This window comes from Barbus barbus (assembly GCF_936440315.1).
Source record: "Barbus barbus genome assembly, chromosome: 43".
NCBI classification, from domain to species: domain Eukaryota; kingdom Metazoa; phylum Chordata; class Actinopteri; order Cypriniformes; family Cyprinidae; genus Barbus; species Barbus barbus.
The window spans coordinates 20,761,179-20,781,197 of record NC_136721.1 but is presented as its reverse complement, the minus strand read 5'-3'; the positions used below and the strand labels follow the sequence as shown (position 1 = coordinate 20,781,197).

The 20,019-nt window shown below is 37.0% G+C and overlaps 1 protein-coding gene across 1 annotated transcript in view; it reads left to right on the top strand.

Moving 5' to 3' along the window:
• LOC306862198 (putative E3 ubiquitin-protein ligase HERC1) overlaps positions 1-20,019 on the top strand; it is a 70,176-nt gene that overhangs the window by 14,057 nt on the left and 36,100 nt on the right. The window contains exons 6-30 of the mRNA XM_079404928.1: positions 152-248; positions 558-701; positions 1,532-1,659; positions 1,756-1,900; positions 2,863-3,034; positions 3,395-3,529; positions 4,533-4,698; positions 6,197-6,322; positions 6,421-6,642; positions 7,734-7,886; positions 8,079-8,211; positions 9,158-9,349; positions 9,662-9,874; positions 9,983-10,156; positions 10,460-10,571; positions 10,944-11,067; positions 11,919-12,090; positions 12,894-13,191; positions 13,275-13,353; positions 13,440-13,488; positions 15,001-15,239; positions 15,322-15,519; positions 15,671-15,791; positions 16,644-16,884; positions 17,733-17,887. Coding sequence (XP_079261054.1) covers positions 152-248; positions 558-701; positions 1,532-1,659; positions 1,756-1,900; positions 2,863-3,034; positions 3,395-3,529; positions 4,533-4,698; positions 6,197-6,322; positions 6,421-6,642; positions 7,734-7,886; positions 8,079-8,211; positions 9,158-9,349; positions 9,662-9,874; positions 9,983-10,156; positions 10,460-10,571; positions 10,944-11,067; positions 11,919-12,090; positions 12,894-13,191; positions 13,275-13,353; positions 13,440-13,488; positions 15,001-15,239; positions 15,322-15,519; positions 15,671-15,791; positions 16,644-16,884; positions 17,733-17,887 — 3,988 coding nt within the window. The remainder of the gene's footprint in view (positions 1-151; positions 249-557; positions 702-1,531; positions 1,660-1,755; positions 1,901-2,862; positions 3,035-3,394; positions 3,530-4,532; positions 4,699-6,196; positions 6,323-6,420; positions 6,643-7,733; positions 7,887-8,078; positions 8,212-9,157; positions 9,350-9,661; positions 9,875-9,982; positions 10,157-10,459; positions 10,572-10,943; positions 11,068-11,918; positions 12,091-12,893; positions 13,192-13,274; positions 13,354-13,439; positions 13,489-15,000; positions 15,240-15,321; positions 15,520-15,670; positions 15,792-16,643; positions 16,885-17,732; positions 17,888-20,019) is intronic.

Below are 20,019 nucleotides of genomic sequence, written 5' to 3'. Positions count from 1 at the left end.
TTCCAGAATAAACCAAAACACCCTAGCAACCACATAGCAATACCCTAGTAATGACAAAATACTCTAATAACCAATAATATTTCATAAAAATTTAACAAATCTCATCATTGCATTTGTCAAAGTGTGTGAGCTTCCTGCCTGTGTATTGCAGGTGGTGGTGTGCGTGTCTGCTGGATACAGACACAGCGCTGCGGTGACTAATGACGGAGAGCTGTACACCTGGGGAGAAGGCGACTTCGGTCGACTCGGTATATCATTCTCCTCTTACAGACCATCAACAACACACACACACACACACAAGCCTGAGGATCTATTCTCAGATATAGTGTTGTCAGTGAAATACAATTCACTATTGATTTCTGGGAGTTGGTTTTTATGGTTTGAATGACTGCTGTGCATAGTCCACACTGCTCAGAGTTTGCTCTTTTAATCCGCAGAGAAATAATTTGCCAGACAGTCGACGGGACGCCTGATCCATCAGACTGAGTAAGACTGTTGTGTCAGAAGTTCTGCCTGTGTGTCTCATTCTCGTTTTCCTCTGTCTGCCTGTCATGTAGGTCACAGCGACAGTCACAGTCGTAATGTGCCCACTCTGGTGAAGGACATGAGTGGGGTCGGGCAAGTGGCCTGTGGCAGCTCTCACACCATCGCTGTGGCTCAAGATGGACGAATCGTCTGGTCCTTTGGAGGAGGAGACAATGGTATGCTGATGTTTAATATAAAGTGGCCATAGTCTGTAGTATTCAATATTTTTTTTTTTTTTGCTTCTCTGTAGAAGTCCACATCTATCTATCTATCTATCTATCTATCCATCTATCTATCATTTTATTTAGTTGTGATTTTATTTATTTATTTTTATTTAGTTGTGATTTTATTTCAGTTTTTTTTTTTTTTTTTTAAATTAGCATTTTTATTCAACATGCATGCATTAAATTTGTCAAATTTAACACTTGAAAACTGGAGTATCTGTCTGTCTATCTATCATTATTTACGTTTGTGATTTATTCACTTTTATTTAGTTGTGATTTTGTCTGTCTGTCTATATCTATCATTTTAAGGTCATTTAATAATTAATTCAAACATAATGCATTGCTTTTGTTTACCCTATGGCTATCTGTGAAAATAGATATTTTCATGTTAGAATATTTTCATGGTTTTTTTTCAAATGAATTGAATAATTTGAATTAAACGGCTCAAAAAGGCATAATATTTGACTCAAGTTCTATTTGCCATAACAATTTGAACAGCTATACATATGAGTTTTGTGGTTTACATGGTGTACATATGAGACAGTAAAGCAGTGTACCCTTCGGAGTGCTCTGCTCTGTATTGTAGCACTATCAGACATAACATCTGCTCACAGGCTCAAACCTGTTTGAAATAAAGCCGTCGCAAAGTATTTTCACAAGGCAAAATATAGAGCCAGTTGTTGAAACAAGTGCAAACACGGCCTCTGAATTTGACACACCTTACATTACTATTGTCCATGTTAGAGGCAGTTCTGTAGATGTAAACTGTGTTTGTGTTACAGGTAAACTGGGACATGGGGACACAAACCGTGTGTACAGGCCTAAAGTGATAGAAGCCCTACATGGCTTCATTATCAGAAAAGTGTGTGCTGGGAGTCAGTCGTCATTGGCTTTGACATCTGCTGGCCAGGTATACACACCCTCACATATATGTACCGCAAATATGTACCGTTATACACGCATATAAATTCTCATGTCTCTGTGTTCTGCTGTGTGTGTGATGCAGGTGTTTGCGTGGGGCTGCGGCTCGTGTCTCGGCTGCGGCTCGTCTGAGACCACCTCACTCAGACCTCGATTGATAGAGGAGCTCAGCATCACTAAAATCATTGACATTTCCTGTGGAGACAGCCACTGTCTTGCTTTGTCTCATGGTAAGAGAGATGGAGAAACAAAATGGGAAGAGGAGATGAGAAAATGGTAATAAATAAAATAAAAATAAAAAAACTTGATCATTTCTGCTCTGACACTGATAGTGGCAACTTTTGCTCTACAAAATTTTTAGATAAGCTTTTTTTATTTTCCTAAAGTACGTCCACAGAGTTTGATGTGTTTTGCACTGCATTTTTAAATTAATTTACATAAAAAATGCATTGCATTAAATTGCATCTAATTATTTTATAGAAACATTATAGAAAATTTTATAGAAATTAATTGTTGATCAGTGCCATTTCATTCTTATCTGATAGTATTCCTATTATATATTATTTTTATTTTGTTATATTTTATTTTTATTTGATTCTATTATTATAGTATTTATTCATATTTTATGAGAATTTATTTTTTAATTTTTTTTATTTTAATGTTTGTTTACATTTTAATAAATTTAGCCCTTTTTAATATTATTATTTGTTTTTATATTTCTACATAAATTACATTTATTTATATTTTTAGTTTAAATTTTAGGAATTTTTAAGTACTTAAACTTATTTCAGTTAATTGCCAAGACAATGTTTTTTTTCCCCAGCTATATTTCAATTCAAGGCAATTGTTTTTTTTATTAATTTTAGTTGTAGTTAGCAATAACAACACTAAGGATTATAGGAATATTTATCACAAACATTTATATATTTCATTATATTCTCACCCTCATGTAATTCCAAACAGAAAAGGGTTTTGATGATACAAGAAATGGAAATGAAAAAAAGACACCATAAAAGTAGTCTATACAAGTTATATATGTGCTATATTCCAAGTTTTCTGAAGCCATCTGATAGCTTTGAATCAGAAAGAGACTGAAATTGAAGTTATTTACTGAAATGGGATTCTCAGATTGATGCTGCATTTAGTTTATTCTAAGAAAATGCTTGAGTAATTTCATTGGTTTGTGCTACAGAAAACGAGGTGTTTTCTTGGGGCAACAATGCCATGGGGCAGTGTGGGCAGGGCCATACCTCAACGCCACTCACCAAACCCAAGAAAGTGATTGGTTTAGAAGGGGTGTCAATACAGCAGATTACTGCAGGCACGTCCCACAGCCTGGCCTGGACAGCGGTTCCCACTGACAGGTGAGAAGAGAGAGAAAACTGTATTCATTGGTTGAGATTTGATGGCTTTTCCACAATGCATGTTCGGTATTTCATTATCTGCATCTCTCATTGCTTATGGATAATGCAAATGGAATAAAAAGCCCCCTCTCTTCCTGATCTAAATCCAAACCAAAAACAATTTGTCCTTAAATGAGTTTGAGTCTACAGGAAACGGCACCATTCTCATATTCGTTATGCAAATCAAACCTGGCGTGAGTTCCACCGCTAATGTATTAATACAATCGCATTTACATTTTCCATTGTTCACAGCTGTTCGGTTGCTTTGTTTTCCTGACAGGACTGAGTGTGAATTATCAATGTGTGTTTGTGTGCTGGCAGGCAGCTGGTGGCTTGGCACAGGCCGTTTTGTGTGGATCTGGAGGAGAGCACGTTTACATACCTGCGCACTTTCCTAGAGCGTTACTGTGATAGTATCAGTGGGGACACACCACCTGCACCTTTCCCCTCTAAGAGGTAAAAACCTAGCACCAACCCACCCAGATTTACAAATGATGGATTGTGATTTGCACCACAAACGATTCATCAAAAAAAACTTACAGCATAATGTGTATAGATAGAGGCACAGAGTGTCAGATATTGTCGTTTTAAAACGAAGTCATGCTACAAATCTTGTTCTTTTGATAGGTAGGTATGTGGATAGATGCAGGGTGAGAAATTTAAATGTATTTATTCATTTGAATTAATTTTATTTGTTTCTTTTTATTTTAAGAATTTTTCAATTTTTTTTATTTTATTTAATTTTTTTTGTTGAAATTATAACATAAAAAATGTCTGTTATATTTTATAAAATGGAGAATAAAATACCATTTCATACTATGGATGGGTGCTTCAAACATGCCAGTCTGATTCATAGACGTTTGCAATGTCAGTAATTTACATCTGTCAACTGCAAGCTTTAAGATTACATAAGAGCTGTCATACAGATTATATAATATCGTAGATCTTTTCCTGCTGAGGCCTCAAGATAAGTGATGTATGTTGACCTTGAGGTCCGAACATTTAATTCTGCGCCAGTATCTCCAAAGAAAGAGAGAGTATGCGTCAAATGTCTTGATCCCATTATGTGGAAGCTTCCAGAAAATGATTTTATTTTATTTATTTATTTTTTTTTTTTTTATTGTATCCTCCAACCTCTAAGTTTCTGCTTCAGCTTTTTACTTTTCTCTCAAGTCACTACATGGCAACCACCGAGCACACCTTAGCGCTGTGGCTGAGAGTTTTGCATAGGCAAGCAATAATTCTGGTTTATCTGTGTCAATGTCAGCTGCTGAAAGACACTCATATAGCAGGAATGTCACACACACACAGCCGCAGGGGTAACTGGCACAAGCCCATAATCGTCTCCATGTCCACAGGGATGGGGTCAGAGAAGCATATGGCCTGGCACTCGGTAAATGTCACTCTAGACTTCTCATCTTTAAACTTCTCACTCTCGTCCTCTCTGATTCTTCTCCAGGGAACATCACCAGTTTGTGTTGTTGTGTATGAAACTCTTGTCCATCCACCTGTCGTTGGCCCACGCAGGGGGAACGGGGGCCACAGTGCTGGGCGCTCAGGGTCAGCCCCTCAGGAACCTGCTCTTCAGACTCATCGACTCTAATGTACCAGACTCCATACAACAGGTCTGCTGTGAAACACTGTGCTTCAGTGTGTTTTAGTTGTACTTTTTCTGCATTATATGCATTATATGCTAACTTAGTATAGCTTAGTTATTGGTTTTGCACATATTTGTGTGGTGGTGATGGCGCAGTGGATAAGACACATGCCTTTGGTGTGAGAGACCCGGGTTCGAATCCACTGTGAGACACCAAGTGTCCCTGAGCAAGACACTTAACCCCTAGTTGCTCCAGAGGCGTGCGACCTCTGTCATATATAGCAATTGGAAGTCGCTTTGGATAAAAGCGTCAGCTAAATGAATAAATGTAAATGTCGATATTCAGAATAATTTGCATATGTTTACATAATTTACATATAAAATTGTTCAAATTAAAAAAAGAATTATCAAGAAAGCATTCAATTGATTACGAGTGACAGTAAAGACATTTAAAATGTTCTTTGAACTTTCTATTCATCAAACAATTCTCATAAAATGCATCACAGTTTTCACAATAATATTAAGCAGCTGTTTTTTTTTAAACTTTTTTTTAACATTGATAATAATAAGAAATGTTTTTAGAGCTCCAAATTTAGCTTTGCCACTACAGGAATAAATTACATTTTAAAATATATTAAAATAATAAAGAGGTATTTTAAATTATAATAATATTTTGCAATATTACTCCTTTTTTATTGTATTTTTAATCAAATAAATGCAGCCTTGATGAGCATACGAGACTTCTTTCTAAAACCATATCGACCCCCAACTTTTGAACAGTAGTTATTTTTTTTTCATTAAATTTAAATTTGAAGAAACAAAGCTTGCAGAAAATTGCTGAATAGTTATGAATATCTATTTCGTTGTGATTTATTGTGCTCTTTGGAAAATTAAACTTGGCAAGGCATATGTTATTTGTCAGTAACTGTGTTTTTATCTAAGTTGTTAATTTAATTTATGCATGACAATGAAATATTGCAATAAATCTATAAAAGTAAAAATAAAATGTGTTCAAGAGAACAAAACTGCTCTTTTTGAGGGGAACTGGTGCAAAATAGAAATTGTAACCTTTGTGAAAGCTACTGTGATTCTTTTAAAAAGCGTAATAAATTACATATTTTTTTACATTTACTTTTAAATATAATTTTTTTCTGCCTGAAGTAAACTGAGTATTATGTTTATTATAGGTACTTTTTTTTATTATTTGTTTCCATACAGCATTTTTAAGGCTCAAAACAGATATTTTGTTTAATATAAAAAAAAAACCACTTACTTACGGTACAATCTATAATTTCTGGCAACAGTACAAAACGGTAAACAACTTCAGCCAATCAGAATGCTAGCTGGAGTTCCGCCCACATGTTTATAAACTCTAAGATGATGGAATCTGTTGGCTCTGTTTTCTCTTTGAGGGTGTTTGCAGGGGACATGACTTTTCACAACCTTCAAGGGTTCAACTTTTTGACTGAATCATCTGTCAGTGTCATTCCTACACCATAATAATACATTTTTGTTTATGTGTTGAGGCGGTAATGAGCACGCTGTCCATCGGAGCGTCTCTGTTGCTGCCTCCTCTCAGGGAGAGAACGGAGCTGCTGCACTCGCTGTTACCACAGGGTCCAGAGAGCTGGGAAAGCCTCTCTAAAGGACAGGTACGCAAACACAACAATATTAAAATCTGGCACACATATAAATTTTGCTGAGAAACCCCTGCTGTTCCTCTAATGATTCTGTGATATTGCTATTACAGCGTCTACAGCTGGACATGGTGCTGAACAGCCTCCAGGAACAGAGTCACGTGGCGTCCCTGCTGGGATACAGCTCACCTGGGGAGTTGAGCGCAGGTCTGGCACTGCCGCCCACTCCTGACCGCCCCACAGGAAGCGTTAGCTCAGGCTCAGAAGCTCCAGACCAGCTCCACCTGGCTGAAGTGCTCCTGAAGACCTTGCTGCTCAGCATCGGGTTCTATACGGTCAGTTCAACAGTTGGTCAGATTGACAGACACAAAAGATGTTTTTCGTTTTCAAGTCACAGTTGATTTGAATTCAAATTACCATATTTATTTGCATCTTTCCCAAATACTTCATGATTCCAGTTTTGTTCTGTGCTGGTTTAGGAAAGGAAATCTGCTTTTAAAACTGGCATTTGAAAAACTGCCACTCATGAAGCTGGCATTTGGACCCCAATCTACATCTTGAACCTCTTTTGGAAACTTTTTTTTTTTTTTTTTTTTTTATATTATAATTTGTAATATATAATTAAGAATATAATATTAAATAATATATGATTGACAATATATTTCATACATATTTAATATAATAATTTATAATATACATTACTGTTTATTTCATGTCATTTTTGACAGACCAAGGCTGCGTTTATTTGATCAAAAATATTTAAGTAAAAACAGTAATATTGTGAAGTATTATTACAATTTAAAATGACTGTTTTCTATTTTAATATATTTTAAAATATATTTTATTCCTGTGATGGCAAATTTTCAGCATCATTACTCCAGTCTTCAGTGTCACGTGATCCTTCAGAAATCATTCTAATATACTGATTTGGTGCATTATCAATTTTAAAAACATGAAAATATATTTGTGGAAACCACATCCTTTTTTTATGATTCTTTGATGTATAAGAAGTTTAAAATAACAACATTTATTTGAAATAGAAATCTTTTGTAACATTTTAAATGTTTTTACATGCATCTATGATGAACAAGTTTAAAAACAAATCGTGCTTAGCCCAAAGTTTTGAATGGTAGCGTATAATAATACTAATTTAATTTACTAATTTATGTATGCAAAAATTTAAACCTGTTTCTAATGCTCTCTGCCTACTTCTTACACAGGAATTGTTTGTAGGAAAAGCCAATCAACTGAGATGTTTTGATATATTTAATTGCGTATGTAAAATTTAAAATAAAATGCATAAAACTATAAAAGGGATTTAATGTGATTTTATATTTTAGAAAACTTAAAAAAAAAAAAAAAATCTAATCACAAATCATAACATGTTCTCCTTTCCATTCTTTCTGTTCCCTGTTTGTTCATGCAGGAGCGTGCGTTTGGCGAACTGGAGAAGAACAGTGATAAACAGCGGTTCAGTCAGTCCCAGAAACAGACGGAGGCTCCATCACACTTCCACCACCTGCTGTCAGCCCTTCACAGACACCTGCTTGCCCACTGCTACATCCACACCGGCGCTGAGGTACAACAATGACACATTTCCTGTTAAAACCCATTCCATATGATAGCTCCCGCAGGCTGCTAGTTGCAGTGGTTATGCATTGTAGTTTTAAGAAATAAAATACTGTTGTGTGAGCATGTTTAGTCAAAAATTATTGTTCCAGGACCCAGAGGTGGAGACGGTCTGCATAATAAGTGTTTGTTTGTTGTGTAGGATGACCGTAGCGTGGTGCTGCTCAATAATCACCTGTGCCTACTGCTGCCTTACGCAGCCGAGACCTTCAGGAGATCCACCATTCTGCTGGAGGAGAGCGCACTGGATAAACACGTCATCAAGAAACTACACAGTAAGAACACATATAATGTGCCATCCATCCATCTATCATCCACCTAACCATCCATGCATCCAGCCATCTGTCTGTCGTTCCCTTCATTCATTCATCCATCCATCCATCTAGCTGTTCATTTTTCAACCCACTTATCCATGCATGTAGCCATCCATGCAGCAATTCAGCCATCCATATACCTAGCAATCCATCAGTCCATCCATCCTTCCATCTCTCCATCTGTACATCCATTTATGCACTGTAACTGTCCATTTTTCTGTCTATTTCATCCATAGATCCAACCTTCTGACCACCTATCCCTCTATTAAAGTACCCTTCCGTCCATCCCTCCATCTATCCCTTTTGTCTATTTATGTAGCCATCCATCTGTGCCCCATTCATCAATCCATCTGTTCATCTCTCCATCTATACCTTTGTCCATGTAGCTATCCCTCCATCCATCCATCCATTCATCCATGTAGCCATTCATAATAAATCCATCCATCCATTTATGTAGTATTAACTATTTGTTCATCTATCCATCCTTCTGTTCATCAATCCCTCCATCCATTTATATAGTCTCCCATCCATTTCTCATCCATCTATTTATGTAGCCATCCATCCATTTATCCATTTGTGGTTATCCATTTGTCCAGCTATTTGTCCACCATCGATCCATCCTTCTCTTCATCCATCCCTCCATCTGTTTGTTGTCTCCCATTCATCCATCCATCCATGTAGCCATTCATAATCAATCTATCTGTCCATCCATCCATCCATCCAATATTCATTTGTCCAGCTATTTGTTCACCTCCAACTATTTACGTAGCCATCCGCCCGTCCATTCGTCTATCCCTACGTCCATCTGTTAGTCCATCTATTTATCTTGCCTTCAATTCCTCCAATCATGGGAGCCATCCTGTTGTCCAACCAGACCCAGTGTATTGAGTTATGTGTTTCTCTATAGCTGTGCTGTTTGGTTCAGTGGCGGGCAGCCTGCTCTGTCAGGTGATGTACTCTCTGCTCCTGCTGCCATTGGCTGTAGTAAAACCCCTCCTTCCTCACCTGCTCACTCTGCTTGAACATCTCAACGAGCTCAACTGTTACCTGCCCAACACTGCACACCTGGAGGACATGGAGCTGGAAGGAAACTCAGAAGGTAAGGACCAGAATTATGTATTTCTGTCATTCTTGGAAAATGCTCCGAATACCTTAAATGCATTGTTTGACATTTCAAATGTTTCAAAAACAACTTAATCATTAACACATGAGAGATCATCAAGAAATTTACTAAAATAGACACAGTACTGCCAATTATACACTCCTACTTCTACTGGCCTAACCGATACTTGCCATAGCACTTGCATAGCTCTTTTGTTGGTTTTGATTGCTTCTGTTGTCCTCATTTGTAAGTCGCTTTGGATAAAAGCTTCTGCTAAATGACTAAATATAAATGTACTTCCTATTGCAGAGGCATCTGAAACCTCTGAGCCAATCACAGTGCCAGAGTCAGAAGACTGGGCGTGGCTACTAGACCTGGAGAGGTCTGTGGCTCTTGCCATTGGCCGATGCCTGGGAGGTATGCTTCAGGGCCCACCCCCTTCTATCCAGGAGAAGACAGCAGAGTTCTGGCTGTGTAACCCACTCCTGAGAAACGGGCTGGAGATAGACTTTGAACAGCTGGGTAATGACCTGCCACCAGGAGGCAGCAGCTTATTGTTTATGTTATGTGTTATGAACACACACATAAATACAGATAAATAAATACTCATCTGTGTGTGTTATCCTATAGACTGGGCAATGGGTTGGCTGACTGAGGCCGTGTTCATGGGTTGTGGAGAAGTGAAACTAGCCGAGCTGCGGCTGTCGGAAGAGAACACAACGCTAGTGGAACTCGCTCTTGGCTCCCTGCGAGAACCTGCCAGCGCCCTCTGGAGGAAGATGAAGGAGTATGCGGCGAGTCGAGGTAAGAGGGGGCAGGATTTGTTCAAGTGTGTGTCAAAAAATTTCAAGACATTTATTTACATACTTTTTTGGCACCAAATACTTAGAAAAGGGGCTTGTGCACCAAAGGAACATTGTCATAGTATCTATTACCATAGATATAAATGCATAGATGCCTCATTCATAGCTGGAATGTGGATCTACCTATATAAATGTATGCCTGTAACTATTGGCAGAAGTACCTGATTTTATTTGCACCACAAGAACTGTGAACGATCATCATGTACCTGTCTAAGTATTGACCTTCATGTGTGTTTTTATGCAGACTGGGACAATAGTGGATCAGTGGGAGACTATCTGTTAGAGACGGCATGTCGCTGTAGTTTGGCCGCTCTGCTCAAACATGCCGGCCTTCATGAAGCCTACTGGCAGGATAAGTGAGTGAGATCCACACCTCGCCCTTGTTCTCTCTCTTTACCTAGATCTCTTGAACACCTTTGTCTTCCCACGTCTCCCTTCTGCCATAGTGTAATAAACTCTTTAATTAGTTGACCCAGATTTAATGAATATATGCTCTATTTAAAGATTGACACTGTATGTGAATATTAAAGTGTCAGTGCCTGTCTCTCTCTGTACTGTGAGAAATCTCACATGATACATTTCTCAGCCATAATGACTCATTTGTGAGAGTGAGAGTTTAGTGAATATGAATTGACAGTCATGAATATCCAGATCAACCTTCTGCAGCAGCAGGGATGAACCAATAGTTTAAACAGTCCATTAATGTGTGTGCGTGTGTTTTACTGCAGATATGAGCCATGTGAGGTGCTGATTGAAATATATCTGGTGGTGTATAAAATCCGCAGCACTCTACTGTCCTATAAGGAGAGCATAGGAAACACAACCAGCGTCCAAACAACTACCACCAAACAGGTAAAACACATCAATAAAGCAGTAATATATACACTACCGTTCAAAAGTTTTGAATCTGAAGCATTTTTATTTATGCTCTTATGCTCATCAAGGCTTCAGTAATATTGTAAAATATTATTACAATTTAAAATAACAGTTTTATTTTAATATACTTAAAAATATTCTTTATTCCTGTGGTGGAAAAGTCTTTAATCCTTCAGAAATCATTATAATATGCTGATTTATTAATGTTGGTAACAGTTGTGCTGCTTAATATTTTATTAACTTGTTTTTCATGATTCTTTGAATAAAAGTTAAAGAATAGCATTTTTTTATTTATATAGAAATTAGTATGTTTTTTTTGTTGTTGTTTTTTGCTCATTTTGGAAAGAAATTAATACATTTATTCAGCAAGGATATGATGATAAAAAGTGATAGTAAGACCTTATATTGTTACAAAAGATTTTCTATTTTGAATAAATGCTATTCTTTTTAACAGTAATAGCTGCTGAAAATGCAGCTTTCTCATAAAAGGAATAAATTACATTTAATATATTCAAATAAAAAGCAGTATTTTAAATGGTAATATTACCGTTTTTACTGTATTTTTTATTTAATAATGTAGCCTTGTTGGGCATAAGAGACTCTTTGCTTTATTTACTATATTATGGCCTATATTCTATGCACTCATTCTTTAGAAACATGCTAATGAACTTGAGAAGTTTGACACTAATTTTTTCTACACTTAAAACAAAATGATATGTCATAAAATATAATGACCTCCCAATTTCTTTATGCTGATGCTCACTAACCAAGGACAAAGTAACATTAACCAACATTATCACTGTTACTCTGTGTTTCATCATGTCCAGGCTTCATTGGGCTCTCAGAGCCCCAGTGAGGAGAGGCAGGAAGCGGGCAGTTCTGGAGAGCAGACAGGAAGAGACACAGATCCTAGCAGCCAGATGCCCCACACAGCCGAACACAACCAGGACGATCCCTTAGAGGAGGAAACGCCCAGCATCAGCAGTATGTACCTGCCGGGTAAACACGCTGCTTTCTGTGTTCTTCCCTCACAGAGCGAGTGTGTGCTTCTGTTGAAATATATACCTGATGTTTCTTTGTCTCAGAATGAGCTACCTAGACCCACTTTTTTGGGTTACAGTTCTGGGATTAAAATGCTTAAAATAATTTATATCCTTTAATTGAATGCTTCACTTACTCTTCACTTGTATTAAAATATATGTAAAAACATTGTCACACAGGACATTTGCAAAGTTTTTGATTTGTATTTTTATATGAGCATGCAGTAGGTTTTTGTCAGGACTTTGCTGTTTTGTCATTGTTCTAAATAATTCAACCTATTGTCTTATGTATAAACATTTAAGATTGCATGTTATCAATAGATTTATCATGGTCAGTGTAATCCTAATATCGCTGATACACGATGGGTTTTTTAATATTTTGAATTTGATTTTAAATGTGTATTTTCGGTTTTCTTGTCTTTTTTTTTTTTTTCTTAATTATGTAGTATACAATATATATATATATATATATATATATATATATATATATATATATATATATATATATAAAAAAAACTATATAGTGTTTTGGAGTTATTTTTAGTTATTTTGGTACTTCAACTTATTTTGCCATGGCAACATTTCTTATTCTTTTTAATTTATATTTTTTTTCAAGTAATTAAAATGTTTTAATGATTTAAGTTTTAATTAACAGTAATAACCCTGATAATTTTTGGGATTAATGTGACACTATTGTCTCTAAAATACTCCCTCTGGTGTTGTGTAATTGTGAACTATTTGTGTGTGTCCTCCTCCCCACAGAGGTGCTGCAGTGTTTCTTGGCCACCCGTGAGGCCATGCAGCTCCAACAGAACGAGACTGTGTACGAGTCGTCTGGCACTAGCACGTTACCCAGCAGCACTGAGAGTCCCGGGACACCAGACAGGGAGCCCCCCCAGCGGACCTGGGACCACCACAGCATCACCGACCAGGGCCTGTCCTTCTCAGCAGCCTGCCACCTGCTGGTCTCACGCTGCCTGTTCCTGTTGCTGGGGGTCCGAGCTGCTTGGCAGGAGGAGAGTGTGTCGTCACAGACGCCCACTGAGAGCAGCTTAGCCAGGTTTGTGTTGTGTGCATTTACAAAACATTTGCATGTGCGGGTGTGAAAAAATCTGAAAGTGATAAATCTCTCTCACTACATAGATCTCCACCCTACTATGAGGCGTTAGGAACAAAGATGGAGTTACAATCTTCTTCTGAGAGAAGATTCAGTGAGAGAGAGGTATTTATGTTTCTCATGTTTCCCTGTAGTTTAATATCAATGAATTAAACTCTTGATTTTGTTACTTGTAATCTGTTTTGTCACAGACACCAGATGAATCGAAAAGCTCCTCAGGGTCATTCAAAAATAAAATTGGTGAGTGGTGTATGAAGTAGCATATTATTTTAAGTCTGATCTCATATGTCTGATTTCACACATATTGGATCTATTGCATGTTTCATCTCTAACATGACTGATATCGCTCATCCGTTGTTTCTAATTTCTCATGTGTCTCATCTCGCATATATCATCTAACTGATCTCTTACATATCTGATCTCACACGATTTCTCGAATCTAATCTCCGATATCTTGTATATCTGATCTCACACAGTAGATTTGTTGCATCATTGATTTTTTTTTACCCATCTGATATTGCATGTCTGATTTTTCAGATGTCTGATATCAACTGTCTGACCTCACGTTTCTAATGTGCCATCTCATGTCTCAGCCAACATAACTGATCTCTCACATCTGATCTCACGTATGATTTCTCGCATATCTGATCTCAGATATCTTGCATATCTGATCTCCCACATAGATTTGTTGCATCTTTGATCTTTAACTGTCTGATATTGCATGTCAGATCTTTAACATATCTGATTTTTCACATCTGATATCAACTGTCTGATCTCACGTTTCTAATTTCTAATGTGCCATTCCATATGTCTCAGTTAACAAAACTGATCTCTTACATATCTGATCTCACGTATGATTTTTCACATCTGATCTTGGATATCTTACATATCTGATCTCACATACTGAATTCGTTGCATCTTTGATCTTTAACCTGTTTGGTCTTTCACATGTCTGATATCAACTGTCTGACCGTTTCTAATTTCTAATGTGTCTTCTCACATCTCATTTAACTAAACTGATCTCTCACAGATCTCATCTGTAAGATTCCTTGCGTCTGATCTCACGTATCTTACATCTTTAATATCTGATCTCACACATAGTGGGTATTTTGCATCTTTGATTAGTTTTTTTTACCTGTCTGATCTCGCAGTTCATTTCTTTGATGAAACAGTTTCTTCATGTCTGATATCAACTGTCTGATCTTCTGTTTCTAATTTCTCGTGTGTTTCGTCTCACATGTCTGATCTAACATAACTGATCTCACATATTTGATATTACATTTATGAATACTCGCATCTGATTTCAAATACCTTCTATCATATCTGATCTCACACATATTGGATTTGTTGCAACTTTTACCAGTCTGATCTCGCATGTCAGATCTATGACATATCTGATGTGATATATGATCTCTCATTTCTGATTTCGCACATCTTACATGTCTGATTTCAAATAATCTTACATTTCACCTGTCTGATCTCGTATTTCTGACCTCTCTCATGTCTGATCTCACACCTGCTTGATATCTTGCTTGCCCAATCTCACGTGATCTCTCATGCCTAATCTGATTTCTGAAGTCTTATGTCACACATGTGATCCCACATATCTAATTTGATCTCACATGTCTGATAACTTGCATTGCATTTTTCCCCCTCTCTCTCTCACTCTCTTCTTTCACATAAACTATAATCATCAGTTTTAGTTAGCTTAAATATCACACCTCTGAGCTAATCAGCCTTGTTTCTTGCAAGGCCTTCCACTCTGTTCTTTGGGCATCATGAAAGATGCCTGGGAGAGACTGCGACAGTGCATCAGTCCCACTACCGTGCTGTGCCCCGGCGGAGGTGGCACACCCATCCTGGGCCAGGTCTTCCATTTCCTGTGTGGGAACCTCATTCGAAGTTCTTCTCTGGTGGACAAAGATGGAGGTGCATATGTGGATCCCAAAGCCATCACCATAGCCATGGCACAACAACACCAAAGAGCTCAGGTGGGAAATCGATTACAGATCCATTTTACTTTCAATAACTAGATGTAGAGACATCGCAGTTGTTTTCATATCCTCCATCCAGGTTCGTTTGGAGGCCTTGTGTCAGATTTCCTCCTTCCTGTCAGAGATGGAGGAAAAGAGTGTCAGCTCTCTGGCACCTCCTCGTTTTCCAGGCCTCTTGCAGTCAGTGCAGCTGCAATTCCTCTCTGGCTGCTTTGGTCTGGGAGCCCCGATCACCGGCAGTCTAGCGGCATCTAACAACAAGATTCACCATTACACCGTAAGACACACTGATAATGACATTTCCTCAAATACAAATCACATATTATGCCAAGAAATTGTTACTGTTGTCTTGACTTGAACATCTCCCTTATAGATTAGGCCTGTACTCCTGTTGAAGTATATTGTTTGAAATGTTGGTTTGTGTCTAGGCTGGGACTCAGTCTGCTCCTATCAGTGTTCAAAGGGAGTTACAGTCTGCAGCTCATACGCTGTACCAGCAACTGGTGCGTGTGCTCAGACAGAAAGTGGCGCTAGAGAGAGAACAGGCTGGTGGGTAGCGCTTCTTACTCGAGCATGTAGCATTTGTCTAAATGCACAAAAAAAAGTATTTCATAAAACGGTAAAAAAAAAATTCATAGATGTTTATTTTTTGGTCGTTTTTAGTTCTATATAAATGCTTAATTTTTTTCATGCTTATCATATTATGTAAATGCATATAATACAAATAATGAAAATAGTACTGACATTTAAACTAAATATTTTATAACTGAAATGTTTTATTAATATAATTTGACTTTTTATTTATTATTTTATATTTATTGGTGCTGTCACACGATTAATTGCGATTAATCACATCCAAAATAAAACTTTTTGTTTGCATAATATATGTGTGTTCTGTGTATATATAAATACACACATATACAGTATATATTTTGAAAATATTTAATGTATTTACGTCTTTTTATTCATATAATTGATATTATAAATAAATATATTTAATATATAATCAAAACCTATTTTTTCTGAAATATATACATGCATGTTTGTGTATTTATATATAAATAATATATATACACAGAACACATTATGAAAACAAACTTTTATTTTGGATGCGATTAATCGTTTGAGAGCACTAATTTTTATTAATAATGAGCAGCTAATATATAACAAGGTAAATAATGTTAAGTAAATTTATATAACCAATTTGGATGTTACAGTGCATTTTAATGTTAATAGAATGATAAACTTTATACAGTGCCTACTCTACTTTGTACATGCACTTTTCATATCTTAGTTGGATAAACAAGTTTGACTATATTTTATAGTTTGACAGTGTCCAAGTACTCTAATAATATTCCAGTTTAATTAAGTAGTGATTTAACATAGATTTTCTAATTTCAGGCTCTTATCAGCACCTGCTGTTAGCTACAGTCTTTGCTCTGAACTTCCACTATCAGCCAGTGGATCTGGTGGTGATAATTAAATGTGGTGTCCTGGAGATCTTGTCCACTCTGACTGATAACACCTGTGTGCTGGTGAACCAGCGCTGGCTGGCCGCCTCCATGTCCGGTCACATGCAGCTCGATGGGGCAGTGAAGCTGGCCTCTGCCAGACTCCTGCAGATATTCGCCATAGCGGCCAGGTGAGATTATAAACTTGATAATTAAACACAGAATGAGAAAACGCCTCCCATGACATGCTCTGAAACCCTCAAATTTGGAAAACTGATGTTTTAGATGATGCCGTTCAAAGCATTCGTTTTGCTACATCATAATCTCAGTGTTTAGCGCATTTGCCGTTGCTAGGAAACGCTTATTTTGTTTACTAGGATGAGAGTTGCTGAAATCGCGTTTGGTCTCGTACTGTATCGTGTATCTTGTCAGTGTGTGCACTTGCTTGGCCATTTGTAGTTGATAAACAGGAAAGTGGGTCCAGCTGAATTGAAATGATCATTTGTTAGATTGGTATAATGAAGGTTATTATACCGCGGCAGCGGTCGCGGCAGTCGTCGTGTGAAGCCCTCTTAGTGTGAAGACCAAAGAGTGTAAAGACCATCGACTCTACCGTGCGACTCCACCGGGCAGGGACACCGGCAAGGGATAGTAGTAGCTTTTTATTTAATTTTTTCATTGATATGTTTATTATTGAAATGTTGTTGTTATATGCATGTGTTAATTTTATTTAATTTCTTTATTTTCTTAAATATGTGGGTAGATAGTATTTATAGAGTTGTAACTTTTTAGTTTTAGTTACTTTTTCTTATTTGTAAGTCGCTTTGGACAAAAGCGTCTGCTAAATGACAAAAGTAAAGCAAAAGTAAAGTATAATATTGCTTTTAATGTAACAGTTTTGCATAGGAAAGAAACTTTCATATGGATGTTTGATATAAACAAACATCCCCTCTGCCAATAAGAGCAACAGTACCTGGCTGCAGACAATCTAGGTTGTACAGCTGCAGTTAAATAAAACTGTGTGTGTGTGTTTCTCCAGTTCCTGTGAAGAGGCCTTGCCTTTGGAAGTGTCCCAGGCTCTCATGGATGTAATGAGCGAGCAGCTGCAGGGATTGTTACATGCAGTCCACCAGCAGGAGGTGCTAGAGAAGGATTCCACAGAGCACATCCAGGAAGAAACTTCCAAACAAGAAAGTCAGTCATTTCAACACAAGATTCATTGTTTTTATATATATTTTATATAACACTAGATATAAATAATAAATGTAATCTAAATATATTGTCATTGCATATTATATATATATATATATATATATATATATATATATATATATATATATATATATACATACATACATACATACATACATACATACATACATACATACATACATACATACATACATACATACATACATACATACACACACACACACACACACACACACACACACACACACACACACACACACACACACACACACATATTAGACAACCTGGTCTCATAAAAATACGTACCTCTGTGCGACACTGTTTTTATGTACCTTACTGCACGTTTCACCGCAGTTTCAAAGAAAAATGTCCACTGAGTGGCACTAAAACACAGGTTAAATATGTGAACCCTGGCACCAGGGCCGGCCCAAGCCTTTATGGGGCCCTAAGCAGAATTTTATTTGGGGGCCCCTCGGTGCCGCCAATATGACATGTTCTTGTCAAAGCTTGATTATTCACACACTATAAATCTAACACACCCATTATCAGTTTTGTTTGTTGTAGCTGTGTTGCTTACATCATACCATTGTCTGCCTGCATGTTTTTACCCTTCTGTGTTTTTTAATTGTAACAGTTGCGTACTTACAACAGTGGTCAGGTGTTAATTTTCACTTTAACATTCAAAGTCTTAGACCCGGTTTCACAGACACGGCTTAGACTAAGCCAGGATTAAGCCATAGATCAATTAGGACATTTAAGTGATTTTTATAAACATGCCTTAGAAAAAAAACATTACTGGTGTTCATCTTAAGACAAAACAAAGACACTGACATGTCTTAAAATCAGTCAGTGCGAGTTTCTTTCAGTTGAAATAGCTCAGATTTACATTTGAGTTTAGGACTAGGCTTAAGCCTTGTCTGTGAAACAAGAAACCGGGGGTTAAAGTATTAAGTGGCATGCTTAATGTGCTGAAAAGTAGCTAAATAAACCAGCAGACAATGCATTTACTGAACAGAATGTTATTTTAACAACATAAATATTAATCGAAGTTGTACTTTTATTACAACTCATACTTTTTTTATAATAAATATTAAACACAACAGAGAGCATCTGTACATATAAAACAACAACTCGTTAATTTATATCTAGCTAATTGAGGCATAATGATATTGGAATATAATAGCAAAGACACAAAATGTAGGCTGAGTTAAATAATGTTAAGCTGTTAACAGTTTATGAAACAGAAGCTTATTTTTATTACAAAAATGTATACCCAGGAAAGTTATTTTTACTGATCTGACCAGGGGTGCATTTCCCAAAAGCAACTATGGTCGCAATTTCTATCGTTACAAATAGTTAAATGGAAATAACGACCATAGTTAGCTAACAATGGTTTTGAGAAACGCGCCTCTGATTTGTGCCACAAAATCCCCATGTTGAATTTGTCCCCCCTCCACCTTCAAAACGCGATCGATTTCAACCCTTTGACACGCCGCGCTTTAGCTGACGCTGAGCCAGAGAAAGACAAGCTCAGAAAAAAAATAAAAAGAAAGACACGCTCTGTGCTTTTCATATTTCATAACTGCTCAGTGTTTTCAATCAAATACAGTTTATTTTAGGTTTCAGACATTTAAATACAAGTAAAAAAAAAAGATATTTAGTTTGTTAAATATGCTACACGCTGATTTCTATGGAAAGCGGCAATAATCCTTTCAATTAATGGACGACGTTTTAATCAAATAGGCTACACATTGTGTAGGTTACTATAAAGTTTACTCTGTTTTTCTCCCAGCTAACTGACCACTTACTTTCATGTATTTGGTGATGGGTGAATTTACGTGATGTTAATCTGACAGATCCACACGGCAGCGTCCGGCGCATATGTGCCTGCATGACACGTCGCTATGGAAATAATAAAATATGTATAGAATATTTAATTAATATTGCACTTTTGTATAATTACCACTGTCCATTGACACATATCATAAATATAAAATAAACGGTCATTTCATGTAGACTAGGCTACTCTTGGGGGCCCTCTGATGGCTACGGGGGCCCTAAGCAGCCGCTAGAATGAAACAAAGTTTTTCGGTTGGGCTACAAATGTTAAATTG